Below are 25730 nucleotides of genomic sequence, written 5' to 3'. Positions count from 1 at the left end.
CCTCATGCCTTTTGCACACAATGTATATAGACTCTTTCCTTTTTTTCTACTGTGTTATTGACTTGTTTATTGTTTACTCCATGTGTAACTCTGTGTTGTTGACTGTTCACACTGCAATGCTTTATCTTGGCCAGGTCGCAGTTGTAAATGAGAACGTGTTCTCAACTAGCCTACCTGGTTAAATAAAGGTGAAATAAAAAAATAAAAAAAATAAAAAATAGCCCTCTATATTTAAATGTTTCAGGTACACTCCGATAGGTGTCTGCGTCACATACAGTATCTTCTATTGACATTATCTTCTATTGTTTGTCCTCGTATCTGTTTTTCAGCATAAAGTACTCTGTAGCCACTTAGTGTGGACACCAGGTGAGACCACACACACACAATAACAGTCTATCTTCTTCACTTCATCCCTCTCCCCCTTCTCCCTAAATCCTCTAGGTTATATCAGCTGTTTTGGTGAACCCCTCCCACATCTGAACTGGCTGACACAGAGGGCACAGCAGGATCATAGGTGAGATGTCACTTGGTCGGGTCAACAGTGTTAGGGGGCGCTATTTTAATTTTTGGATGAAAAACGTTCCCATTTTAAAGAAGATATTTTGTCACGAAAAGATGCTTGACTATGCATATAATTGACAGCTTTGGATAGAAAACACTCTGACGTTTCCAAAACTGCAAAGATATTGTCTGTGAGTGCAAAAGAACTGATGTTACAGGCGAAACCCAGATAAAAATCCAACCAGGAAGTGCCGCATTTTTTGAAACCGCCTCATGCCAATGACTCCTTATATGGCTGTGAATGAGCTACGAATGAGCTCACGTTTTCTACGTATTCCCCAAGGTGTCTACAGCATTGTGACGTCTTTTTACGCATTTCCGTTGAAGAATAGCCGTGAGGGACCATATTTAGCAAGTGGTCACAAGGTGTCTCCCACAGAAAATCTTGTGTAAAATACTGAGGTAGCCATTTTTCCAATCGCTTCTTATGAGAAACCAATTGCCTCGACGGATATATTATCGAATATATATGTTAAAAACACCTTGAGGATTGATCCTAAACAACGTTTGCCGTGTTTCTGTCGATATTATGGAGCTAATTTGGAAAAAAGTTTGGCGTTGTAGTGGTAGTATTTTCCGGTCGATTTCTCAGCCAAGCATGATGAACAAACGGGAGCTATTTCGCCCTACAAAAATAATATTTTTGAAAAAAGGAACATTTGCTATCTAACTGGGAGTCTCCTGAGTGAAAACATCTGAAGTTCTTCAAAGTTAAATTATTTAATTTGGTTGCTTTTCTTATTTTCGTGCAAATGTTGCCTGCTGCCAGCAGAGCCTAGCATAGCATTATGCCATGATAAACTTACACAAATGCTTGTCTAGCGTTGGCTGTAATGCACATTTTGAAAATCTGAGATGACAGTGTGATTAACAAAAGGCTAAGCTTGTGTTTGAATATATTTCATTTGCGATTTTCATGAATAGGAAAAGTTTCTAGGGGTATTCATGTCCGCTGTGTTATGCTAATTCGTTTGAGGCTATGATTACGCTCCCGGATCCGGGATTGCTAGTCGAAAGAAGGAGAAACCACTGCATGTTTGTTTATGTGTAACTGTGTTGTTTTTGTCACACTGCTTTGCTTTATCTTGGCCAGGTCGCAGTTGTAAATGAGAACTTGTTCTCAACTGGCCTACCTGGTTAAATAAAGGTGAATTAAAAAAAATAAAAAATACAGTACATAGTACACATGGTAAAGTGTCTAATTCCTTACATAAGGGAGAGCAGGCCATGTCCGGACTTCTCGGTGACCTCAAGTAATCATTAACTGTCTTTAATTATTTTTCAGGCTGCATAAGCCACATTTGCCTCGGGATCCATCCCTGCTGTTATTCTGTGTCCACTCGTGGTATCTCTCTTCGGTTACACGTCCTTGGAATAGCAGAACAACAAAACGGTCCGGACGGCCCTTGCTGTGCCTGGTGGGCAGTTCATCAAGTTCTGTTGTCAGAATAGGAATGGAAATGTCAGGGTGAACCAACAACCTGACAAGCCTGCCTGTCGGAGGTGGAGTTACAGAGCTCTATAAGGTGTGCCTGACTCTCCGCCTGACTCTCCGCCTGACACTCCGCCTGACTGTCCGCCTGACTCTCCGCCTGACTCTCCGCCTGACTGTCCACCTGACTCTCCGCCTGACTGTCCGCCTGACTCTCCACCAATACCACCTGGCTCTGGACCAATGCATCAGCTGTTGACCGTATCTCTGCCCTCAGAGAATACTTCTCTTTCTGCTGGTCTGCCTTCAATTACTTGATCTCGGTCTTCAAAGTTTGAATCTGATCCATGTGCACCTTCACCAGATGAGCAGAATGGTACCGCCCAGAGCCTATGACAGAAACGGTAGATCAATTAAGAATTAAAAGTGACTCCAACACACAAATTCTGCATACAGAAACACATTTTAAGAATCTAGCAAAACAATTTTCTTAGGAACCATGCATTTTTTCGGTGCGGCCCATTGTCCAGCCCTTTGTCCACTGATCGCCACAGATGGTTGTCGGCATGGTTGTATGCTCTGCAAAAACACATTCATGTTTTTAGTATACAATTATTGATTTTATTACACAGTATGCCTACACATTGAAAGGCTGTATAATAAAAAATAATAAAAAATGCAATGAATCCAAAATACCTTTAGTTTTGGTGATCCTCTTAGCTCCAGCTCATTTTCAAGTCCTCTGGTGGTTACAGTCCTAACCCTGGAACAAGTAGTCGCCCTGACGCCCGGGTTTGCATTGCAAATGAGGGCATAAACTGGGTCAAGACGCCAGAAGAGTAAGTAGACCTTTATGTAGTAAAATAAAGGTTCAATAAAAACAAATAAATAAAATACCTACAACACCTAAGGTAGACCTAATGGAGGTCTACTGATTTAAACCCGATCAAACCTGATCAAACTTGTTTGGCATTAACTGAAAACATTAATCCGTAACGATACAATTCTCCCCCTACCCTCCATCTTGGCAAGAGTCTATTGTCCTTCTAATAGCCCATAATGGTGGATGGATGGCTTTTTGTATTCCAATATATTGAATAAATGTATTAATTACAGTAATTTACCATTCTCATTCTCGGACTGGAATTGCAGTTTGCAGAGTTAACAATATAATTTTCAAGTTCTTGTTTAAAAAATAACGATATTTCGGAGATTATTTTGTTTTCAAATAACTGAAAGTGAGCGGTTGTAATCGTTAATATTTTATTTCTGCCCTCCATATTCATATTCATTAAATAAATAGGCCCATGTGCACCTTCATCAGATGAACCGCAACATGTCAGCTAAAGCGATTTAATTAATTAATGCATAAAATCTACCAACGTCAGCCTTTAAATGCTTTATTATCCAAATGTTTAAAGTGCATGTGGGCGACAGAGAGAATACATTTGACTGATAATGCTTTCAGGAGGAACGGAAAATTGCGTGTGAATTCATAAACCATGTGCCATCAAAAATCTCTTCCTAATTATTTTGAAATCTACATGCTTCTCCGCCAATAATTAAATTTAGAAGATTGGAAGATTCTAAATTAATATCTAAGGGGCATTTTTCGTTAGGGAAAATCTGGAAAATGACATGCGCAAGAGACTGGTAATATTTTTCCTTTTAGAGACTATAATACACTGACCTCCAGGTCAGGATAACCAAAACATTTCTTTATTACAGACTATCAGAAAGAATGTTGGTACTTATTTATTTTGATCCAAAGCCATGAATAAGTGAGTCACTCAGATTTATGTACAGTATAACAGCCTCCACTCTTCTGGGAAGGCTTTACACAAGATGTTGGAACATTGCTGAGGGAACTTGCTTCCATTCAGCCACAAGAGCATTAGTGAGGTCTTTCCCCAAACTGTAGAATGTCATTGCACGCTGTAGCATTAAGATTTCCCTTCACTGGAACTAAGGGGCCTAGCCCGAACCATGAAAAACAGCACCAGACCATTATTCCTCTTCCCCAAAACTTTACAGTTGGCACTATGCATTGGGGCAGGTAGCGTTCTCCTGGCATCCGCCAAACCCATATTCGTCCCTGGGACTGCCAGATTGTGAAGCGTGATTCATCACTCCAGAGATCGTGTTTCCACTGCTCCAGAGTCCAATGTCAGCGAGCTTTACACCTCTCCAGCCAACGCTTGGCATTGGTGATCTTAGGCTTGTGTGCGGCTGCTCGGCCATGGCAAGTCATTTCATGAAGCTCCCAACGAATAGTTATTGTGGTGACGTTGCTTCCAGAATCAGTTTGGAACTTGTAGTGAGTGTTGCAACCAAGGACAGACAATTTCTACGCGCTTCAGCACTCGTCGGCCCCGTTCTGTGAACTTGTGTGTCATACCACATTGTGGCTGAGCCGTTGTTGCTCTTAGACGTTTCCACTTCACAATAACAGCACTTGCAGTTGACCAGGGCAGCTCTAGCAGGGCAGAAACTTGACAACTTGACTTGTTGGAAAGGTGGCATCCTATGACGGTGCCACTTGGAAAGTCACTGAGCTCTTTAGTAAGACCATTCTACTGCCAATGTTTGTCTATGGAGATTGCATGGCGGTGTGCTCGATTTTATACACCTGTCAGCAACAGATGTGGCTGTAATAGCGAAGCCACTCATTTGAAGGGGTGTCCACATACTTGTGTATATATACTGTATAGTGTATCTACTAGGTAAGGTCATAGCTTCACCTCTGATATTATAAATGTATACCCCACACAGAATGGCCTCATCATTTAAAACCTGATCTGATCTGTGAAGACAGTGAGGTTAGTAAGTGTTTCAGCTGAAGAAAGGACAAGTGGTTGATGGATTGTGGTTAATAGTGGCTGGCTCTGTGGCACTGGTTTCAAAGCTGAACCTGAGAAAAGTCTACTTTTCCTTGGAGTGAGCACAGGCGTGGGCACAATTGCGCATAACTCAAATCTGTCTGACACATAGAAATACTGTTTTCTTTTATATCACTCTAAAACTCTACATACCTATACTTACTGACTGTGCTTTCTTACTAACTCATGCGTGCTTTCTTGCTGCATGTGTGTGTGTGTGTGTGTGTGTGTGTGTGTGTGTGTGTGTGTGTGTGTGTGTGTGTGTGTGTGTGTGTGTGTGTGTGTGTGTGTGTGTGTGTGTGTGTGTGTGTGTGTTTGTTTAAGGGCTTGTTGATGTAGACCAGTACTGACGGGAGGCAGGCAGCCAGTGAGTCTCGTCACAGATGCCTGCCAGCTCCTTTAGTACAAAACAAGCTGCTCACACTCCTTTCTCTCCCTCTCCTTTCTCTCCCTCTCATTTCTCTCCCTCTCCTATTTCTCCCTCTCCATCTATCTGTCATTTTTCCTCCCTCTCCTTTTTCTCCCTCTACATCTCTCTTTCATTTTTCCTCCCTCTTCTTTCTCTCTCTCTCTATCTCTCTCTCATTTTCCCTCCCTCTCTTTTCTCTTCCACTCCATCTCTTTCTCATTTTGCCTCTCTCTCCTTTCTCTCCCTCTCTTTTCTCTTCCACTCCATCTCTTTCTCATTTTGCCTCTCTCTCCTTTCTCTCCCTCTTTCTCTCCTCCATCTCTCTCTAATTTTCCCTCACTCTTCTTTCTCTCCCTCTCCATCTCTCTCTCATTTCTCTCCCTCTCCTTTCTCTCTCTCTCCATCTCACTCTCCTTTCTCTCTCTCTCCATCTCACTCTCCCTTCTCTCCTTTTCCCTCTCTCTCTTCTGTTCTTCACTCAGCAAGTTGGGCATACTCTCAACATGGATGACAGAGGATCTTTCTGTACTCTGCCATTCTTTACTAACACTTCTCCAACTTGATGCTTTGACCTTAAGCAGAGCTTTGATCCACCAAAGCCGCAACCCCAGCTATAACGAGCTACAACACATCTACAACGCAGCTATAATGCAGCTACAATGCAGCTATAACACAGCTATAACACAGCTATAAAACGGTTATAACACAGCTATAACACAGCTACAACAAGGCCAAAAACAGCTGTAACATATATAACACAGCAATAACACAGTAATATCAACGCTAGGACACAGTTGTAACACAGTTATAACACAACTATAACACAGTTATAACACAGCTGTAACAAAGCTATAACAAAGCCAAAAACAGCTGTAACACAGTTATAACACAGCTATAACACAGCTATAACACAGCTTGGACACAGTTGTAACACAGTTATAACACAACTACAACACAGCTAGGACACAGCTATGACACAGCTGTAATACAGCTATAACAAAGCCAAAAACAGCTGTAACACATCAATAACACAATAATATCAAAGCTAGGACACAGCTGTAAAATAGTTATAAAACAGCTATAACACATTTATAACCACAGTTATAACGCAATTCTAATGCAGCTATAACACAGTTATAATACAACTAGAACAGTTTTGACACAGCTGTAAACGAAGTTATAACACAGTTATAACAGAGCAAGAACACAGTTTTAACACAGCTAGAAGATAGCTATGACACAGCTGTAACACAGTTATAATACAACTAGAACAGTTTTGACACAGCTGTAACAGTTACAACACAGCTATAACACAGTTATAACAGCGCTAGAACACAGTTAAAACACAGCTAGAAGATAGCTATGACACAGCTGTAACACAGTTATAGCACAGTTGTAACACAGTTGTAACATAGATGTAAAACAGTTATAACACGGCTATAGCACAATTATAACGCAACTATAACACAGTTATAACACAGCTAGAACACAATAATAACACAGATAGGACACAATAATAACACAGCTAGAAGATAGCTATGACACAGCTGTAACACAGTTATAGCACAGTTGTAACACAGTTGTAATACAGCTGTAACACAGTTTTAACACAGCTAGAACACAATAATAACACAGCTAGAACACATGTATAACAAGTTGTAACACAGCTAGAACAGATATAACACAGCTAGAACACAGTTATAACACAGCTAGAACACATTTACAACACAGTTATAACACAGCCAGAACACATGTTTGTGTGTGTCAGAACGTTGTGTTCCTAGACGTCTTTAACCCGCCAGTCTAGCAGGAGATTACACCGAAAACCAGAGATTTGTTCTACATATTGATCCCTTGTGTTGACTGTGGACTTGACACAGCTCATCAATGCAGTGAATGAGTGCAACACGAGTAGTGGGAAAGCGATACACTACCTGGGAAGAAGAAGAGTTATTGTGGGGTAAATGAGAGGTCACACAAACACAAACACAGACACACACTCTAACATGTGCACACACATCTACAGTTGAAGTCAGAAGTTTACAAAAACTTAGGTTGGGGTCATTTTAAAACTAGTTTTTCAATCACTCTAAAACATTTTGTTAACAAACTATAGTTTTCGTAAGTCGGTTAGGACATCCACTTTGTGCATGACACAAGTACATTTTCCAACAATTGTTTACAGACAGATTATTTCACTTATAATTCACTGTATCACAATTCCAGTGGGTCAGAAGTTTACATACACTAAGTTGACTGTGCAATTAAACAGCTTGTAAAATTCCAGAAAATGATGTCATGGCTATAGAAGCTTCTACCCGTGGATGTGTTTCAAGGCCTAGCTTCAAACTCAGTGCCTCTTTGCTTGACATCATGGTAAAATAAAAAAAAATCAGCCAAGACCTCAAAAATTGTAGACCTCCACAAGTCTGGCTCGTCCTTGGGAGCAATTTCCAAGCGCCTGAAGGTACCACGTGCATCTGTACAAACAATAGTACGCAAGTATAAACACCATGGGACCACGCAGGCGTCATACCGCTCAGGAAGGAGACTCGTTCTGTCTCCTAGAGATGAACGTACTTTGGTGCGAAAAGTACAAATCAATCCCAGAACAACAGCAAAGGACCTTGTGAAGATGCTGGAGGAAACAGGTACAAAAGTATCTATATCCACAGTAAAACAAGTCCTATATCGACATAACCTGAAAGGCCACTCAGCAAGCAAGGAAAATTATGTGGATATATTGAAGCAAACCTTGCAAGCCGAAGAACACCATCCCAACCGTGAAGCATGGGGGTGGTAGCATCCTGTTGTAGGGGTGCTTTGCTGCAGGAGGGACTGGTTGACTTCACAAAATAAATGGCATCATGAGGGAGGAAAATTATGTGGATAGATTGAAGCAACATCTCAAGACATCAGTCAGTTAATGCCTGGTCGCAAATGGGTCTTCCAAATGGACAATGACCCCAAGCTTACTTCCAAAGTTGTGGCAAAATGGCTTAATGACAACAAAGTCAAGGTATTGGAGTGGCCATCGCAAAGCCCTGACCTCAATCCTATAGAACATTTGTGGACAGAACTGAACGTGTGCGGGCAAGGAGGCCTAGAAACCTGATTCTGTTACACCAGCTCTGTCAGGAGGAATGGGCCAAAATTCACCCAGCTTATTGTGGGAAGCTTGTGGAAGGCTTCCCGAATCGTTTGACCAAAGTTAATCAAATTAAAGGCAATGCTACCAAATACTAATTGAGTGTTTGTAAACTTCTGACCCACTGGGAATATGATGAAAGCAATAAAAGCTGAAATAAATCTTTCTCTCTACTATTATTCTGACGTGTCACATTCTTAAAATAAAGTGGTGATCCTAACTGACCTAAGACAAGATATTTTTACTAGGATTAAATGTCAGGAATTGTGAATAACTGAGTTTAAATGTATTGGCTAAGGTGTATGTAAACTTCATACTTCAACTGTACATACACAGTACACATTAAGAGTAGAGGTCGACCGATTCTGATTGTTCAACGCCGATACCAAAACCGATTATTGGAGGACAAAAAAAAGTCGATACCGATTAATCGGTCGATTTTTAAAATGTATTTGTAATAATGACAATTACAACAATACTGAATGAACACTTATTTTAACTTAATATAATACATCAATAAAATCTATTTAGCCTCAAATAAATAAAGAAACATGTTCAATTTGGTTTAAATGATGCAAAAACAAAGTGTTGGAGAAGAAAGTAAAAGTGCAATATGTGCCATGTAAGAAAGCTAATATGTGCCATGTAAGAAAGCTTTAATTAACTCTTGGAACTACCCATTCCGGATCCAGGAGAATTGTCATCAACTGACAATAATTAGTATAACGCAACGTCAAAAATATTACTAGAAAATATTAATATTCCTGAAATCACAAGTGAAATATAGTGAAACACAGCTTAGCCTTTTGTTAATCACCCTGTCATCTCAGATTTTGAAATTATGCTTTACAGCCAAAGCAAGACAAGCATTTGTGTAAGTTTATCGATAGCCTAACATAGCATTATGTCCAGCTTGGTCACGAAAATCAGAAAAGCAATCAATTTAAATCGTTTATCTTTGATGAGCTTCGGATGTTTTCACTCACAAGACTCCCAGTTAGACAGCAAATGTTAATTTTGTCCCATAAAGATAATTTTTATAGCCGAAATACCTCATTTTGTTCTTCACGTTTGGTTGAGAAATCCACCGGAAACTGCGGTCACGACAACGCCGAAAAATATTCCAAATTAGATCCATAATATCGACAGAAACATGGTAAACGTTTTTTAGAATCAATCCTCAAGGTGTTTTTCAAATATCTATTCGATAATATATCAACCGGGCCAGTTGGCTACCCAGTAGGAGCGAGAGGCACAATGGCCGCCTTTGTCTATTACGCACAAATCACTCTGAGAGCCACCACCTGACCACTGACGCAATGTTGTCCTTCACGCTCATTTTTCAAAGTAAAAGCCTGAAACTATGTCTTGTGACACTAGACACATTAGGTAGGCAATAGAAAAAGGAATCTGGTTGATATCCCATTCACTGCTCAATAGGGACGCATAGGAACACAGAGGTTTCTAAATAAGAGTCCCTTCCTGATTGGAATTTTCTCAGGCTTTCACCTGCAATATCAGTTCTGTTATACTCATAGACAATATTTTTACAGTTTTGGAAACGTTACAGTGTTTTCTATCCTAAGCTGTCAATTATATGCATATTCTAGCATCTTGTCCTGACAAAATAGACCGTTTACTTTGGGAACGTTATTTTTCCAAAAATGAAAATAGTGCTCCCTAGTTTCAAGAGGTTCCTTGCTCAGAACATGAGAACATATGAAAGCTGGCGGTTCCTTTTAACGTGAGTCTTCAATATTCCCAGGTAAGAAGTTTTAGGTTGTAGTTATTATAGGAATTATAGGACTATTTCTCTCTATACCATTTCTAGTTCATATACCTTTGACTATTGGATGTTCTTATTGGCACTTTAGTATTGCCAGTGTAACAGTATAGCTTCCGAACCTCTCCTCGCTCCTACCTGGGCTCGAACAAAACAACAACAGCCAGCCTCGAAGCAGCGTTACCCATGCAGAGGAAGGGGAACAACTACTCCAAGTCTCAGAGCGAGTGAAGTTTGAAACGCTATTAGTGCACACCTCGCTAACTAGCTAGCCATTTCACATCACATCGTTACACCAGCCTAATCTCGGGAGTTGATAGGCTTGAAGTCATAAACAGCAGAGCTGCTGGCAAAACGCACAAAAGTGCTGTTTGAATGAATGCTTATGAGCCTGCTGGTGCCTACTATCGTTCAGTCAGACTGCTCTATCAAATCATAGACTTAATTATAACATAATAACACACATAAATTGTCATGGCAGATTTCCTCCTCTTCCTCTGAAGAGGTGAAACAAGGATCGGACCAATATGCAGCGTGGTAGGTGTCCATGGTTTTTAATAAGAAAAACTAAACATGAACACAAATAAAACATAATAAAGTGAACTGGCAACGAAACAGTCCCGTGTGGCACAAACACTGACACAGGAAACAATCACCCACAAAATACCCAAACAATATGGCTGCCTAAATATGGTTCCCAATCAAAGACAATGATAGACAGCTGCCTCTAATCTAGGCAACCATAGACATACAATTTACCTAGACAGGGCACAGCCCCATAAACATACAAACCCCTAGACAAGAAAAACACAAAAAATTCCCATGTCACACCCTGACCTAATCAAAATAATAAAGAAAACAAAGATAACTAAGGCCAGGGCGTGACAGAAATGCGAGCCTTAGGTCATTAAAATGGTAGAATCTGGAAACTATCATCTCGAAAACAAGACGTTTATTCTTTCAGTGAAATACGGAACCGTTCCGTATTTTATCTAACGGGTGGCATCCATCAGTCTAAATATTCCTGTTACATTGCACAACCTTCAATGTTATGTCATAATGAGCAAGGCGTCCCAAACTGTTGCATATACACTGACTCTGTGTGCAATGAACGCAAGAGAAGGGACACAATTTCACCTGGTTAATATTACCTGCTAACCTGGATTTATTTTAGCTAAATATGCAGGTTAAAAAAGATACACTTCTGTGTTTCGATTTTAAGAAAGGCATTGATGTTTATGGTTAGGTACACGTTGGAGCAACGACAGTCCTTTTTTGCGAATGCGCACTGCATCGATTATATGCAACGTAGGATACGCTAGATATACTAGTAATATCATCAACCATGTATAGTATAGTATAACTACTAGTGATTATGATTAAGTTTAATGCTAGCTAGCACCTTACCTTGGCTTCTTACTGCATTCGCGTAACAGGCGGGCTCCTCCTGAGGCAGTTGGTTAGAGCGTTGGACTAGTTAACCGCAATGTTGCAAGATTGAATCCCTGAGCTTACAAGGTACAAATCTGTCATTCTGCCTCTGAACAAGGCAGTTAATCCACAGTTCCTAGGCCGTCATTGAAAATAAGAATGTGTTCTTAACTGACTTGCCTAGTTAAATAAAGATTAAATAAAGGCGTAAAAAAAATATTTAAAAAACAGCAAAATGGGCGTCCAAAATGACCCATTTCCGATTGCTATGAATACTTGAAATCGGCCCTAATTAATCGGCCATTCCGATTAATCGGTCAACCTCTAATTTAGAGCACAGTGCTCTCGTCCTCTTGTCCTCTCTTATCAATTAAATGACTGTGGTCTATTAAAAGCAACAGACATTGTCAGACTATTTCTCAGGAAACTGGGGTCCCTATTTATATACAATTGAATAATCAATTAATATGTAAAAGGGGCATTGAAAGAGAGAATCGTACAGCCGAGGGCTACAGCCAGGGTTATATAGCATGAATTAATAACCATGTAGCTATAGCCAGAGACAGAGGAAAGCACCTCCCTTGATCCCTACACTACCCTGTTTTATATTACAGGTACTGAGGACACTACCCTTGTTCTGACCTATCTAGCTAGGATAAAAGGACATGAATGTCTCTTAGTATCAAAGCAAATCATATTTTACAACAATGGATTTATATTTGAATATGTACAGTTAATTCACTCATCAGGTGTAAAGGGAACCGAACCCTAACCTTATCCATCGCAGGAAAAACGTTGCACTGTGCAGGCGTGATACACTAATTCATGATAATGGTAATGAAGTAATCAGAGTACTTATGATGAAGTAGTTCATGATGAATGTCAGTGTATTATTATTGTTGACAGAGACAGACCAATGGTTGCCATTCTGACGTATTTTTACTCCTACTTTCCAGTGAGTCACTAACGCTACTAACAGTCACAGGAAATACTAATTGTCCATTTCCTTATGTAACAATGATTATCAAGCCGTATATTTAACTCATGTAGACTTCTCTCACTGTCACATTAAGGAGAGAGAGAGAGAAGAGAAGAAAGGAGCGAGAAACAAAATAAATAATTAGAAGCCACCTCCCCGGGACACTCCCTTTGGACACACCCACCCCCTGGACACACCCACCCCCCTGGGACACTCCCTCTGGACACACCCACCCCCCTGGACACACCCACCCCCTCCGGGACACTCTCTCCGGACACACCCACCCCCCTGGACATACTCACCCCCCCCTGGATACACCCACACCCTTGGCCACACCCATACTCCTGGACTCCCCCCCCAACTGTTGGAGTGACACATCAGTGAGCTCATGTTGAGTGATCAAACCACCTGAAATGAGACCCTCGGGGTGACCGAATGAAGAGAGGAACAGACAGATGAGAGGGTCTTCTCCTTTTAGGGGCTCTGATCAGCTTCCAGGAGAAGGATAGGATGGGTGGGACGGCAGAGAGAGAGAGAGAGAGAGGGGGCGAGAGAGAGAGACAGAGAGAAATACCACTAAGTGTGCAATCACAGTAGTAAGATTAGTGACCTGTTGCCACAAGAAAAGGGCAACAGGTGAAGAGCAAACATCATTGTAAATACAACCCATATTTATGTTTATTTCTTTTCCCTTTCGTACTTTAAGTATTTGCACATCATTACAACACTGTATTTAGCTGTAATATGACATTTGAAATGTCTCTATTTCTTTTGAACTTTTGTAAGTAAAATGTTTATTATCGATTTCACTTTCTTTGGCAATGTAAACATGTTTCCCATGCCAATACAGCACTTTGAATTTAATTGAATCGAGAGAGGGACAGGGAGAGAGAGAGAGAGAGAGAGAGAGAGAGAGAGAGAGAGAGAGAGAGAGAGAGAGAGAGAGAGAGAGAGAGAGAGAGAGAGGGAGGGGGGGGTGGCAGAGAAAGGGGAACAGAAAGAGACAGAGAGAGAAAGAGAGCAAGAGAGAGATGGGGAGAAACGGAGAGAGGCAGAGAGAGACAGTCCCCTAAGCAAGCTGGTCCTGGGGCTCTGTTCAAACACAAACAGACCCCACAGAGCCCCAGGACAGCAACACAATTAGACCTAACCAGATAAAGAAAAAACAAAAATATTATTTCTTGAGACATTGGAAAGAATAAAAAAAAAAACAGAGCAAACTAGAATGCTATTTGGCCCTAAACAGAGAGTACACAATGGCAGAATACCTGACCACTGTGACTGACCCAAACTTAAGGAAAGCTTTGACTATGTACAGACTCAATGAGCATAACCTTGCTATTGAGAAAGGCCACCGTAGGCAGACCTGGCTCCCAAGAGAAGACAGGCTATGTTCACACTGCCCACAAAATGAGGTGGAAACTGAGCTTCACTTCCTAAACTCCTGCCCAATGTATGACCATATTAGAGACACATATTTCCCTCAGATTACACAGATCCACAAAGAATTTGAAAACAAACCCAATTTTGATAAACTCCCATTACAATTGGGTGAAATACCACAGTATGTCATCGCAGCAGGAAGAAAAGGGCAACCAGGGAAGAACAAACACCATTGCAAATACAACCTATATTCATGTTAATTTATTTTCCCTTTTTTACTTTAACTATTTGAACATCACTACAACACCGTATACAGACATAATATGACATTTGAAATGTCTTTATTCTTCTTTTGTGAGTGTAATGTTTACTGTTATTTTTTTAATTGTTAATTTCACTTCTGTTCATTATCCATTTCACCTGCTTTGACAATGTTAACATATGTTTCCCATACCAATAAAGCCCTTAAATTGAATGTAATGTAATTGAAAGAGAAAACGAGAGAGTGGGAGGCACATCTGGCCTTACCTTCACTAGAGGATCCAGACAGGTCCATGATGACGTACACCTTCCCCTCAGGCTCCAAGTCAATCTGGAAGAGAACAACACAACACAACAAACTGTCAGCCTTCAAACTGGACTGAAACCATTTTATAGTATGCTATGGCAGCGTGAAACCATATCAGCGACAGTACATTCACTACATTCACATTGGACTCTGTTCCAGGAATTCCATTCCAGCCATTATGAGGATGTCCTCCCATATCTCCTCTCACCAGCCTCCACTGACAAACAGGCGCGCACGCACACACACACACACACACACGCACACACACACACACACACACACACACACACACACACACACACACACACACACACACACACACACACACACACACACACACACACACACATACTGTACAGTATTGATTTGAGCAGCAGAGGAGAGGGATGCTTTTGCAGTAATGGCTCTCAGGAGCTAATGAAAACTTAATGGCTGCTTTATCAAAACAGGACCAGATGAGGAAATGGGATGGAACTGCAGTGGCCTGGCTTATAAACGCAGTCCTGTAGACGTTTGTGTGTGTGTGTGTGTGTGTGTGTGTGTGTGTGTGTGTGTGTGTGTGTGTGTGTGTGTGTGTGTGTGTGTGTGTGCGCATGTGCATGTGCGTGCGTGTGTGTGTGCAGTAACACCATGTTATCAGGTTGCTGAATACTGCAGTACAAGACCAGGAGAGTACTGAGTTACAGCTTTGTGGGCACATGGAGCGTTTACATCCATTCACCCATGGCACTCTAAACCCCGAGCGCATGCACATGTGTTTGTTAGCTCGGCTCATAAGAGAGAGTGGGCAGGGATTGCGGCGGCTGGGGCTCAGAGTTTCTACCGGCAGCAGCCTCCCACAGCCAGTCCATAATCCCCCTCTGCACAGTACACATAGACACACACACATAGACTGTCACACACACACACAGACACACACACAGGTACACACACACACATGTCTGCAGGACTGTGTTAAGTCAGGCCACTGCACTCACTTCCATTTAGTCATCTGGCCCTGTTTTGATAAAGTACATCACTGCACAGAGGACATGGGCTGTTTTGATAAAGCACTGCAGAGAGGACATGGGCTGTTTTGATACAGCACTGCAGAGAGGACATGGGCTGTTTTGATACAGCTCTGCAGAGAGGACATGGGCTGTTTTGAAAAATCACTGCAGAAAGAACACGGGCTGTTTTGATAAATCCCTGCAGAAAGGACATGGGCTGTTTTGATAAATCCCTGCAGAAAGGACACGGGCTGTTTTGATAAATCCCTGCAGAGAGGACATGGGCTGTTCTGATACAGCACTGCAGAGAGGACATGGGCTGTTTTAATACAGCTGCAGAGAGGACATGGGTTGTTTTGATACAGCACTGCAGAGAGGACATGGGCTGTTTTGGTAAATCACTGCAGAGAGGACATGGGCTGTTTTAATACAGCTGCAGAGAGGACATGGGCTGTTTTGATACAGCACTGCAGAGAGGACATGGGTTGTTTTGATAAATCACAGCACTGCAGAGAGAACATGGGATGTTTTGATACAGCACTGCAGAGAGAACATGGGCTGTTTTAATACAGCTGCAGAGAGGACATGGGCTGTTTTGATACAGCAATGCAGAGAGGACATGTGTTGTTTTGATAAATCACAGCACTGCAGAGAGAACATGGGTTGTTTCGATAAAGCACAGCACTGCAGAGAGAGCACGGGCTGTTTTGATAAAGCACTGCAGAGAAGACATGGGCTGTTTTAATACAGCTGCAGAGAGGACATGGGTTGTTTTAATACAGCTGCAGAGAGGACATGGGCTGTTTTAATACAGCTGCAGAGAGGACATTGGCTGTTTTAATAAAGCTGCATAGAGGACATGAGTTGTTTTGATACAGCACTGCAGAGAGGACATGGGCTGTTCTGATACAGCACTGCAGAGAGGACATGGGCTGTTTCAATACAGCTGCAGAGAGGACATGAGTTGTTTTGATACAGCACTGCAGAGAGGACATGGGCTGTTTTGGTAAATCACTTCAGAGAGGGCATGGGCTGTTTTGATAAAGCACAGAACTGCAGAGAGGACATGGGCTGTTTTGATAAATCACAGCACTGCAGAGAGAACATGGGCTGTTTTGATAAAGCACTGCACAGAGGGCATGGGCTGTTTTGATAAAGCACTGCAGAGAGGACATGGGCTGTTTTGAAAAAGCACTGCAGAAAGGACATGGGCTGTTTTGATAAAGCACTGCAGAGAGGACATGGGCTGTTTTGATAAAGCACTGCAGAGAGGACATGGGCTGTTTTGGTAAATCACTTTAGAGAGGACATGGTCTGTTTTGATAAAGCATAGCACTGCAGAGAGGACATTAGTTGTTTTGACAAAGCACTAAAGAGAGGACATGGGCTGTTTTGATACAGCACTGCAGAGAGGACATGGGCTGTTTTAATACAGCATAGCACTGCAGAGAGGATATGGGCTGTTTTGATAAAGCACTGCAGAGAGGACATGGGCTGTTTGATAAAGCACTGCAGAGAGGACATGGGCTGTTTTGATAAAGCACTGCAGAGAGGACATGGGCTGTTTTGATAAAGCACTGCGGTAGGATATGGGCTGTTTTGATAAATCACAGCACTGCAGAGAGAACATGGGCTGTTTCGATAAAGCACAGCACTGCACAGAGGGCATGGGCTGTTTTGATAAAGCACTGCAGAGAGGACATGGGCTGTTTTGAAAAAGCACTGCAGAAAGGAAATGGGCTGTTTTGATAAAGCACTGCAGAGAGGACATGGGCTGTTTTGATAAAGCACTGCAGAGAGGACATGGGCTGTTTTGGTAAATCACTTTAGAGAGGACATGGTCTGTTTTGATAAAGCATAGCACTGCAGAGAGGACATTAGTTGTTTTGACAAAGCACTAAAGAGAGGACATGGGCTGTTTTGATACAGCACTGCAGAGAAGACATGGGCTGTTTTAATACAGCATAGCACTGCAGAGAGGATATGGGCTGTTTTGATAAAGCAATGCAGAGAGGACATGGGCTGTTTGATAAAGCACTGCAGAGAGGACATGGGCTGTTTTGATAAAGCACTGCAGAGAGGACATGGGCTGTTTGATAAAGCACTGCAGAGAGTACCGGGGCTGTTTTGATAAAGCACTGCAGAGAGGACATGGGCTGTTTTGATAAAGCACTGCAGAGAGGACATGGGCTGTTTTGATACAGCACTGCAGAGAGGACATGGGCTGTTTTGGTAAATCACTTTAGAGAGGTCATGGACTGTTTTGATAAAGCATAGCACTGCAGAGAGGACATGAGTTGTTTTGATAAAGCACTGCAGAGAGGACATGGGCTGTTTTGATACAGCACTGCAAAGAGGACATGGGCTGTTTTAATACAGCATAGCACTGCAGAGAGGATATGGGCTGTTTTGATAAAGCACTGCAGAGAGGACATGGGCTGTTTTGATACAGCACTGCAGAGAGGACATGGGCTGTTTTGATACAGCACTGCAGAGAGGACATGGGCTGTTTTGATACAGCACTGCAGAGAGGACATGGGCTGTTTTGAAAAATCACTGCAGAAAGGACATGGGCTGTTTTGATAAATCCCTGCAGAAAGGACATGGGCTGTTTTGATAAATCCCTGCAGAAAGGACACGGGCTGTTTTGATACAGCATAGCACTGCAGAGAGGACATGGGCTGTTTTTATAAATCACTGCAGAGAGGACAAGGATGTTTTGAAAAAGCACTGCAGAGAGGACATGGGCTGTTTTAATACAGCATAGCACTGCAGAGAGGATATGGGCTGTTTTGATAAAGCACTGCAGAGAGGACATGGGCTGTTTTGATACAGCACTGCAGAAAGGACATGGGCTGTTTTGATAAAGCACTGCAGAGAGGACATGGGCTGTTTTGATAAAGCACTGCAGAGAGGACATGGGCTGTTTTGGTAAATCACTTCAGAGAGGGCATGGGCTGTTTTGATAAAGCATAGCACTGCAGAGAGGATATGGGCTGTTTTGATAAAGCACTGCAGAGAGGACATGGGCTGTTTTGATACAGCACTGCAGAGAGGACATGGGCTGTTTTGATACAGCACTGCAGAGAGGACATGGGCTGTTTTGATACAGCACTGCAGAGAGGACATGGGCTGTTTTGAAAAATCACTGCAGAAAGGACACGGGCTGTTTTGATAAATCCCTGCAGAAAGGACATGGGCTGTTTTGATAAATCCCTGCAGAAAGGACACGGGCTGTTTTGATACAGCATAGCACTGCAGAGAGGATATGGGCTGTTTTTATAAATCACTGCAGAGAGGACAAGGGCTGTCTTGAAAAAGCACTGCAGAGAGGACATGGGCTGTTTTAATACAGCATAGCACTGCAGAGAGGATATGGGCTGTTTTGATAAAGCACTGCAGAGAGGACATGGGCTGTTTTGATACAGCACTGCAGAAAGGACATGGGCTGTTTTGATAAAGCACTGCAGAGAGGACATGGGCTGTTTTGGTAAATCACTTCAGAGAGGGCATGGGCTGTTTTGATAAAGCACAGAACTGCAGAGAGGACATGGCCTGTTTTGATAAAGCACTGCAGTAGGATATGGGCTGTTTTGATAAATCACAGCACTGCAGAGAGAACATGGGCTGTTTCGATAAAGCACAGCACTGCACAGAGGGCATGGTCTGTTTTGATAAAGCATAGCACTGCAGAGAGGACATTAGTTTTTTTGACAAAGCACTAAAGAGAGGACATGGGCTGTTTTGATACAGCACTGCAGAGAGGACATGGGCTGTTTTAATACAGCATAGCACTGCAGAGAGGATATGGGCTGTTTTGATAAAGCACTGCAGAGAGGACATGGGCTGTTTTGGTAAATCACTTTAGAGAGGACATGGTCTGTTTTGATAAAGCATAGCACTGCAGAGAGGACATTAGTTGTTTTGACAAAGCACTAAAGAGAGGACATGGGCTGTTTTGATACAGCACTGCAGAGAAGACATGGGCTGTTTTAATACAGCATAGCACTGCAGAGAGGATATGGGCTGTTTTGATAAAGCACTGCAGAGAGGACATGGGCTGTTTGATAAAGCACTGCAGAGAGGACATGGGCTGTTTTGATAAAGCACTGCAGAGAGGACATGGGCTGTTTGATAAAGCACTGCAGAGAGTACCGGGGCTGTTTTGATAAAGCACTGCAGAGAGGACATGGGCTGTTTTGATAAAGCACTGCAGAGAGGACATGGGCTGTTTTGATACAGCACTGCAGAGAGGACATGGGCTGTTTTGGTAAATCACTTTAGAGAGGTCATGGACTGTTTTGATAAAGCATAGCACTGCAGAGAGGACATGAGTTGTTTTGATAAAGCACTGCAGAGAGGACATGGGCTGTTTTGATACAGCACTGCAAAGAGGACATGGGCTGTTTTAATACAGCATAGCACTGCAGAGAGGATATGGGCTGTTTTGATAAAGCACTGCAGAGAGGACATGGGCTGTTTTGATACAGCACTGCAGAGAGGACATGGGCTGTTTTGATACAGCACTGCAGAGAGGACATGGGCTGTTTTGATACAGCACTGCAGAGAGGACATGGGCTGTTTTGAAAAATCACTGCAGAAAGGACATGGGCTGTTTTGATAAATCCCTGCAGAAAGGACATGGGCTGTTTTGATAAATCCCTGCAGAAAGGACACGGGCTGTTTTGATACAGCATAGCACTGCAGAGAGGACATGGGCTGTTTTTATAAATCACTGCAGAGAGGACAAGGATGTTTTGAAAAAGCACTGCAGAGAGGACATGGGCTGTTTTAATACAGCATAGCACTGCAGAGAGGATATGGGCTGTTTTGATAAAGCACTGCAGAGAGGACATGGGCTGTTTTGATACAGCACTGCAGAAAGGACATGGGCTGTTTTGATAAAGCACTGCAGAGAGGACATGGGCTGTTTTGATAAAGCACTGCAGAGAGGACATGGGCTGTTTTGGTAAATCACTTCAGAGAGGGCATGGGCTGTTTTGATAAAGCATAGCACTGCAGAGAGGATATGGGCTGTTTTGATAAAGCACTGCAGAGAGGACATGGGCTGTTTTGATACAGCACTGCAGAGAGGACATGGGCTGTTTTGATACAGCACTGCAGAGAGGACATGGGCTGTTTTGATACAGCACTGCAGAGAGGACATGGGCTGTTTTGAAAAATCACTGCAGAAAGGACACGGGCTGTTTTGATAAATCCCTGCAGAAAGGACATGGGCTGTTTTGATAAATCCCTGCAGAAAGGACACGGGCTGTTTTGATACAGCATAGCACTGCAGAGAGGATATGGGCTGTTTTTATAAATCACTGCAGAGAGGACAAGGGCTGTCTTGAAAAAGCACTGCAGAGAGGACATGGGCTGTTTTAATACAGCATAGCACTGCAGAGAGGATATGGGCTGTTTTGATAAAGCACTGCAGAGAGGACATGGGCTGTTTTGATACAGCACTGCAGAAAGGACATGGGCTGTTTTGATAAAGCACTGCAGAGAGGACATGGGCTGTTTTGGTAAATCACTTCAGAGAGGGCATGGGCTGTTTTGATAAAGCACAGAACTGCAGAGAGGACATGGCCTGTTTTGATAAAGCACTGCAGTAGGATATGGGCTGTTTTGATAAATCACAGCACTGCAGAGAGAACATGGGCTGTTTCGATAAAGCACAGCACTGCACAGAGGGCATGGTCTGTTTTGATAAAGCATAGCACTGCAGAGAGGACATTAGTTTTTTTGACAAAGCACTAAAGAGAGGACATGGGCTGTTTTGATACAGCACTGCAGAGAGGACATGGGCTGTTTTAATACAGCATAGCACTGCAGAGAGGATATGGGCTGTTTTGGTAAAGCACTGCAGAGAGGACATGGGCTGTTTTGATAAAGCACTGCGGTAGGATATGGGCTGTTTTGATAAATCACAGCACTGCAGAGAGAACATGGGCTGTTTCGATAAAGCACAGCACTGCACAGAGGGCATGGGCTGTTTTGATAAAGCACTGCAGAGAGGACATGGGCTGTTTTGAAAAAGCACTGCAGAAAGGACATGGGCTGTTTTGATAAAGCACTGCAGAGAGGACATGGGCTGTTTTGATAAAGCACTGCAGAGAGGACATGGGCTGTTTTGGTAAATCACTTTAGAGAGGACATGGTCTGTTTTGATAAAGCATAGCACTGCAGAGAGGACATTAGTTGTTTTGACAAAGCACTAAAGAGAGGACATGGGCTGTTTTGATACAGCACTGCAGAGAAGACATGGGCTGTTTTAATACAGCATAGCACTGCAGAGAGGATATGGGCTGTTTTGATAAAGCACTGCAGAGAGGACATGGGCTGTTTGATAAAGCACTGCAGAGAGGACATGGGCTGTTTTGATAAAGCACTGCAGAGAGGACATGGGCTGTTTTGATAAAGCACTGCAGAGAGGACATGGGCTGTTTGATAAAGCACTGCAGAGAGTACCGGGGCTGTTTTGATAAAGCACTGCAGAGAGGACATGGGCTGTTTTGATAAAGCACTGCAGAGAGGACATGGGCTGTTTTGATACAGCACTGCAGAGAGGACATGGGCTGTTTTGGTAAATCACTTTAGAGAGGTCATGGACTGTTTTGATAAAGCATAGCACTGCAGAGAGGACATGAGTTGTTTTGATAAAGCACTGCAGAGAGGACATGGGCTGTTTTGATACAGCACTGCAGAGAGGACATGGGCTGTTTTAATACAGCATAGCACTGCAGAGAGGATATGGGCTGTTTTGATAAAGCACTGCAGAGAGGACATGGGCTGTTTTGATACAGCACTGCAGAGAGGACATGGGCTGTTTTGATACAGCACTGCAGAGAGGACATGGGCTGTTTTGATACAGCACTGCAGAGAGGACATGGGCTGTTTTGAAAAATCACTGCAGAAAGGACACGGGCTGTTTTGATAAATCCCTGCAGAAAGGACATGGGCTGTTTTGAAAAATCCCTGCAGAAAGGACACGGGCTGTTTTGATACAGCATAGCACTGCAGAGAGGACATGGGCTGTTTTTATAAATCACTGCAAAGAGGACAAGGGCTGTTTTGATAAATCACTGCAGAAAGGACACGGGCTGTTTTGATAAATCACTGCAGAAAGGACATGGGCTGTTTTGATAAATCCCTGCAGAAAGGACACGGGCTGTTTTGATAAAGCACTGCAGAGAGGACATGGGCTGTTTTGATAAAGCACTGCGGTAGGATATGGGCTGTTTTGATAAATCACAGCACTGCAGAGAGAACATGGGCTGTTTCGATAAAGCACAGCACTGCACAGAGGGCATGGGCTGTTTTGATAAAGCACTGCAGAGAGGACATGGGCTGTTTTGAAAAAGCACTGCAGAAAGGACATGGGCTGTTTTGATAAAGCACTGCAGAGAGGACATGGGCTGTTTTGATAAAGCACTGCAGAGAGGACATGGGCTGTTTTGGTAAATCACTTTAGAGAGGACATGGTCTGTTTTGATAAAGCATAGCACTGCAGAGAGGACATTAGTTGTTTTGACAAAGCACTAAAGAGAGGACATGGGCTGTTTTGATACAGCACTGCAGAGAAGACATGGGCTGTTTTAATACAGCATAGCACTGCAGAGAGGATATGGGCTGTTTTGATAAAGCACTGCAGAGAGGACATGGGCTGTTTGATAAAGCACTGCAGAGAGGACATGGGCTGTTTTGATAAAGCACTGCAGAGAGGACATGGGCTGTTTTGATAAAGCACTGCAGAGAGGACATGGGCTGTTTGATAAAGCACTGCAGAGAGTACCGGGGCTGTTTTGATAAAGCACTGCAGAGAGGACATGGGCTGTTTTGATAAAGCACTGCAGAGAGGACATGGGCTGTTTTGATACAGCACTGCAGAGAGGACATGGGCTGTTTTGGTAAATCACTTTAGAGAGGTCATGGACTGTTTTGATACAGCATAGCACTGCAGAGAGGACATGAGTTGTTTTGATAAAGCACTGCAGAGAGGACATGGGCTGTTTTGATACAGCACTGCAGAGAGGACATGGGCTGTTTTAATACAGCATAGCACTGCAGAGAGGATATGGGCTGTTTTGATAAAGCACTGCAGAGAGGACATGGGCTGTTTTGATACAGCACTGCAGAGAGGACATGGGCTGTTTTGATACAGCACTGCAGAGAGGACATGGGCTGTTTTGATACAGCACTGCAGAGAGGACATGGGCTGTTTTGAAAAATCACTGCAGAAAGGACACGGGCTGTTTTGATAAATCCCTGCAGAAAGGACATGGGCTGTTTTGATAAATCCCTGCAGAAAGGACACGGGCTGTTTTGATACCGCATAGCACTGCAGAGAGGACATGGGCTGTTTTGATAAATCACTGCAGAAAGGACACGGGCTGTTTTGATAAATCACTGCAGAAAGGACATGGGCTGTTTTGATAAATCCCTGCAGAAAGGACACGGGCTGTTTTGATAAATCCCTGCAGAAAGGACATGGGCTGTTTTGATACAGCTGCAGAGAGGACATGGGCTGTTTTGGTAAATCACTTCAGAGAGGGCATGGGCTGTTTTGGTAAATCACTTCAGAGAGGACATGGGCTGTTTTGGTAAATCACTTCAGAGAGGGCATGGGCTGTTTTAATACAGCATAGCACTGCAGAGAGGACATGGGCTGTTTTGATATAGCACTACAGAGAGGACATGGGCTGTTTTAATACAGCTGCAGAGAGGACATGGGTTGTTTTGATACAGCACTGCAGAGAGGACATGGGCTGTTTTGATACAGCACTGCAGAGAGGACATGGGCTGTTTTGATAAAGCACTGCAGAGAGGACATGGGCTGTTTTAATACAGCTGCAGAGAGGACATGGGCTGTTTTGATACAGCACTGCAGAGAGGACATGGGTTGTTTTGATAAATCACAGCACTGCAGAGAGAACATGGGATGTTTTGATACAGCACTGCAGAGAGAACATGGGCTGTTTTAATACAGCTGCAGAGAGGACATGGGCTGTTTTGATACAGCAATGCAGAGAGGACATGTGTTGTTTCGATAAATTACAGCACTGCAGAGAGAGCATGGGCTGTTTTAATACAGCTGCAGAGAGGACATGGGCTGTTTTGATACAGCAATGCAGAGAGGACATGTGTTGTTTCGATAAATTACAGCACTGCAGAGAGAGCATGGGCTGTTTTGATAAAGCACTGCAGAGAAGACATGGGCTGTTTTAATACAGCTGCAGAGAGGACATGGGTTGTTTTAATACAGCTGCAGAGAGGACATGGGCTGTTTTAATACAGCTGCAGAGAGGACATGGGCTGTTTTAATAAAGCTGCATAGAGGACATGAGTTGTTTTGATACAGCACTGCAGAGAGGACATGGGCTGTTCTGATACAGCACTGCAGAGAGGACATGGGCTGTTTTAATACAGCTGCAGAGAGGACATGGGTTGTTTTGATACAGCACTGCAGAGAGGACATGGGCTGTTTTGGTAAATCACTTCAGAGAGGGCATGGGCTGTTTTGATAAAGCACAGCACCGCAGAGAGGACATGGGCTGTTTTGATAAAGCACTGCAGTAGGATATGGGCTGTTTTGATAAATCACAGCACTGCAGAGAGAACATGGGCTGTTTCGATAAAGCACAGCACTGCACAGAGGGCATGGGCTGTTTTGATAAAGCACTGCAGAGAGGACATGGGCTGTTTTGGTAAATCACTTTAGAGAGGACATGGTCTGTTTTGATAAAGCATAGCACTGCAGAGAGGACATTAGTTGTTTTGACAAAGCACTAAAGAGAGGACATGGGCTGTTTTGATACAGCACTGCAGAGAGGACATGGGCTTTTTTAATACAGCATAGCACTGCAGAGAGGATATGGGCTGTTTTGATAAAGCACTGCAGAGAGGACATGGGCTGTTTTGATAAAGCACTGCAGAGAGGACATGGGCTGTTTTGGTAAAGCACTACAGAGAGGACATGAGCTGTTTGATAAAGCACTGCAGAGAGGACCGGGGCTGTTTTGATAAAGCACTGCAGAGAGGACATGGGCTGTTTTGATAAAGCACTGCAGAGAGGACATGGGCTGTTTTGATACAGCACTGCAGAGAGGACATGGGCTGTTTTGGTAAATCACTTTAGAGAGGACATGGACTGTTTTGATAAAGC

General features: G+C 43.0%; 1 protein-coding gene across 1 annotated transcript in view; it reads right to left on the bottom strand.

Annotated features, from left to right (window-relative positions):
- Positions 1-25730, bottom strand: part of LOC110503000 (protein kinase C epsilon type) — a 299119-nt gene that overhangs the window by 188304 nt on the left and 85085 nt on the right. Inside the window, exon 2 of the mRNA XM_036960862.1 lies at positions 14534-14597. Within this exon, the coding sequence (XP_036816757.1) occupies positions 14534-14597 (64 nt within the window). The remainder of the gene's footprint in view (positions 1-14533; positions 14598-25730) is intronic.

Source organism: Oncorhynchus mykiss, chromosome 23, assembly GCF_013265735.2.
Source record: "Oncorhynchus mykiss isolate Arlee chromosome 23, USDA_OmykA_1.1, whole genome shotgun sequence".
NCBI lineage: Eukaryota > Metazoa > Chordata > Actinopteri > Salmoniformes > Salmonidae > Oncorhynchus > Oncorhynchus mykiss.
The sequence above is the reverse complement of the archived record's forward strand: the minus strand, read 5'-3'. Positions and strand labels throughout refer to the sequence as shown.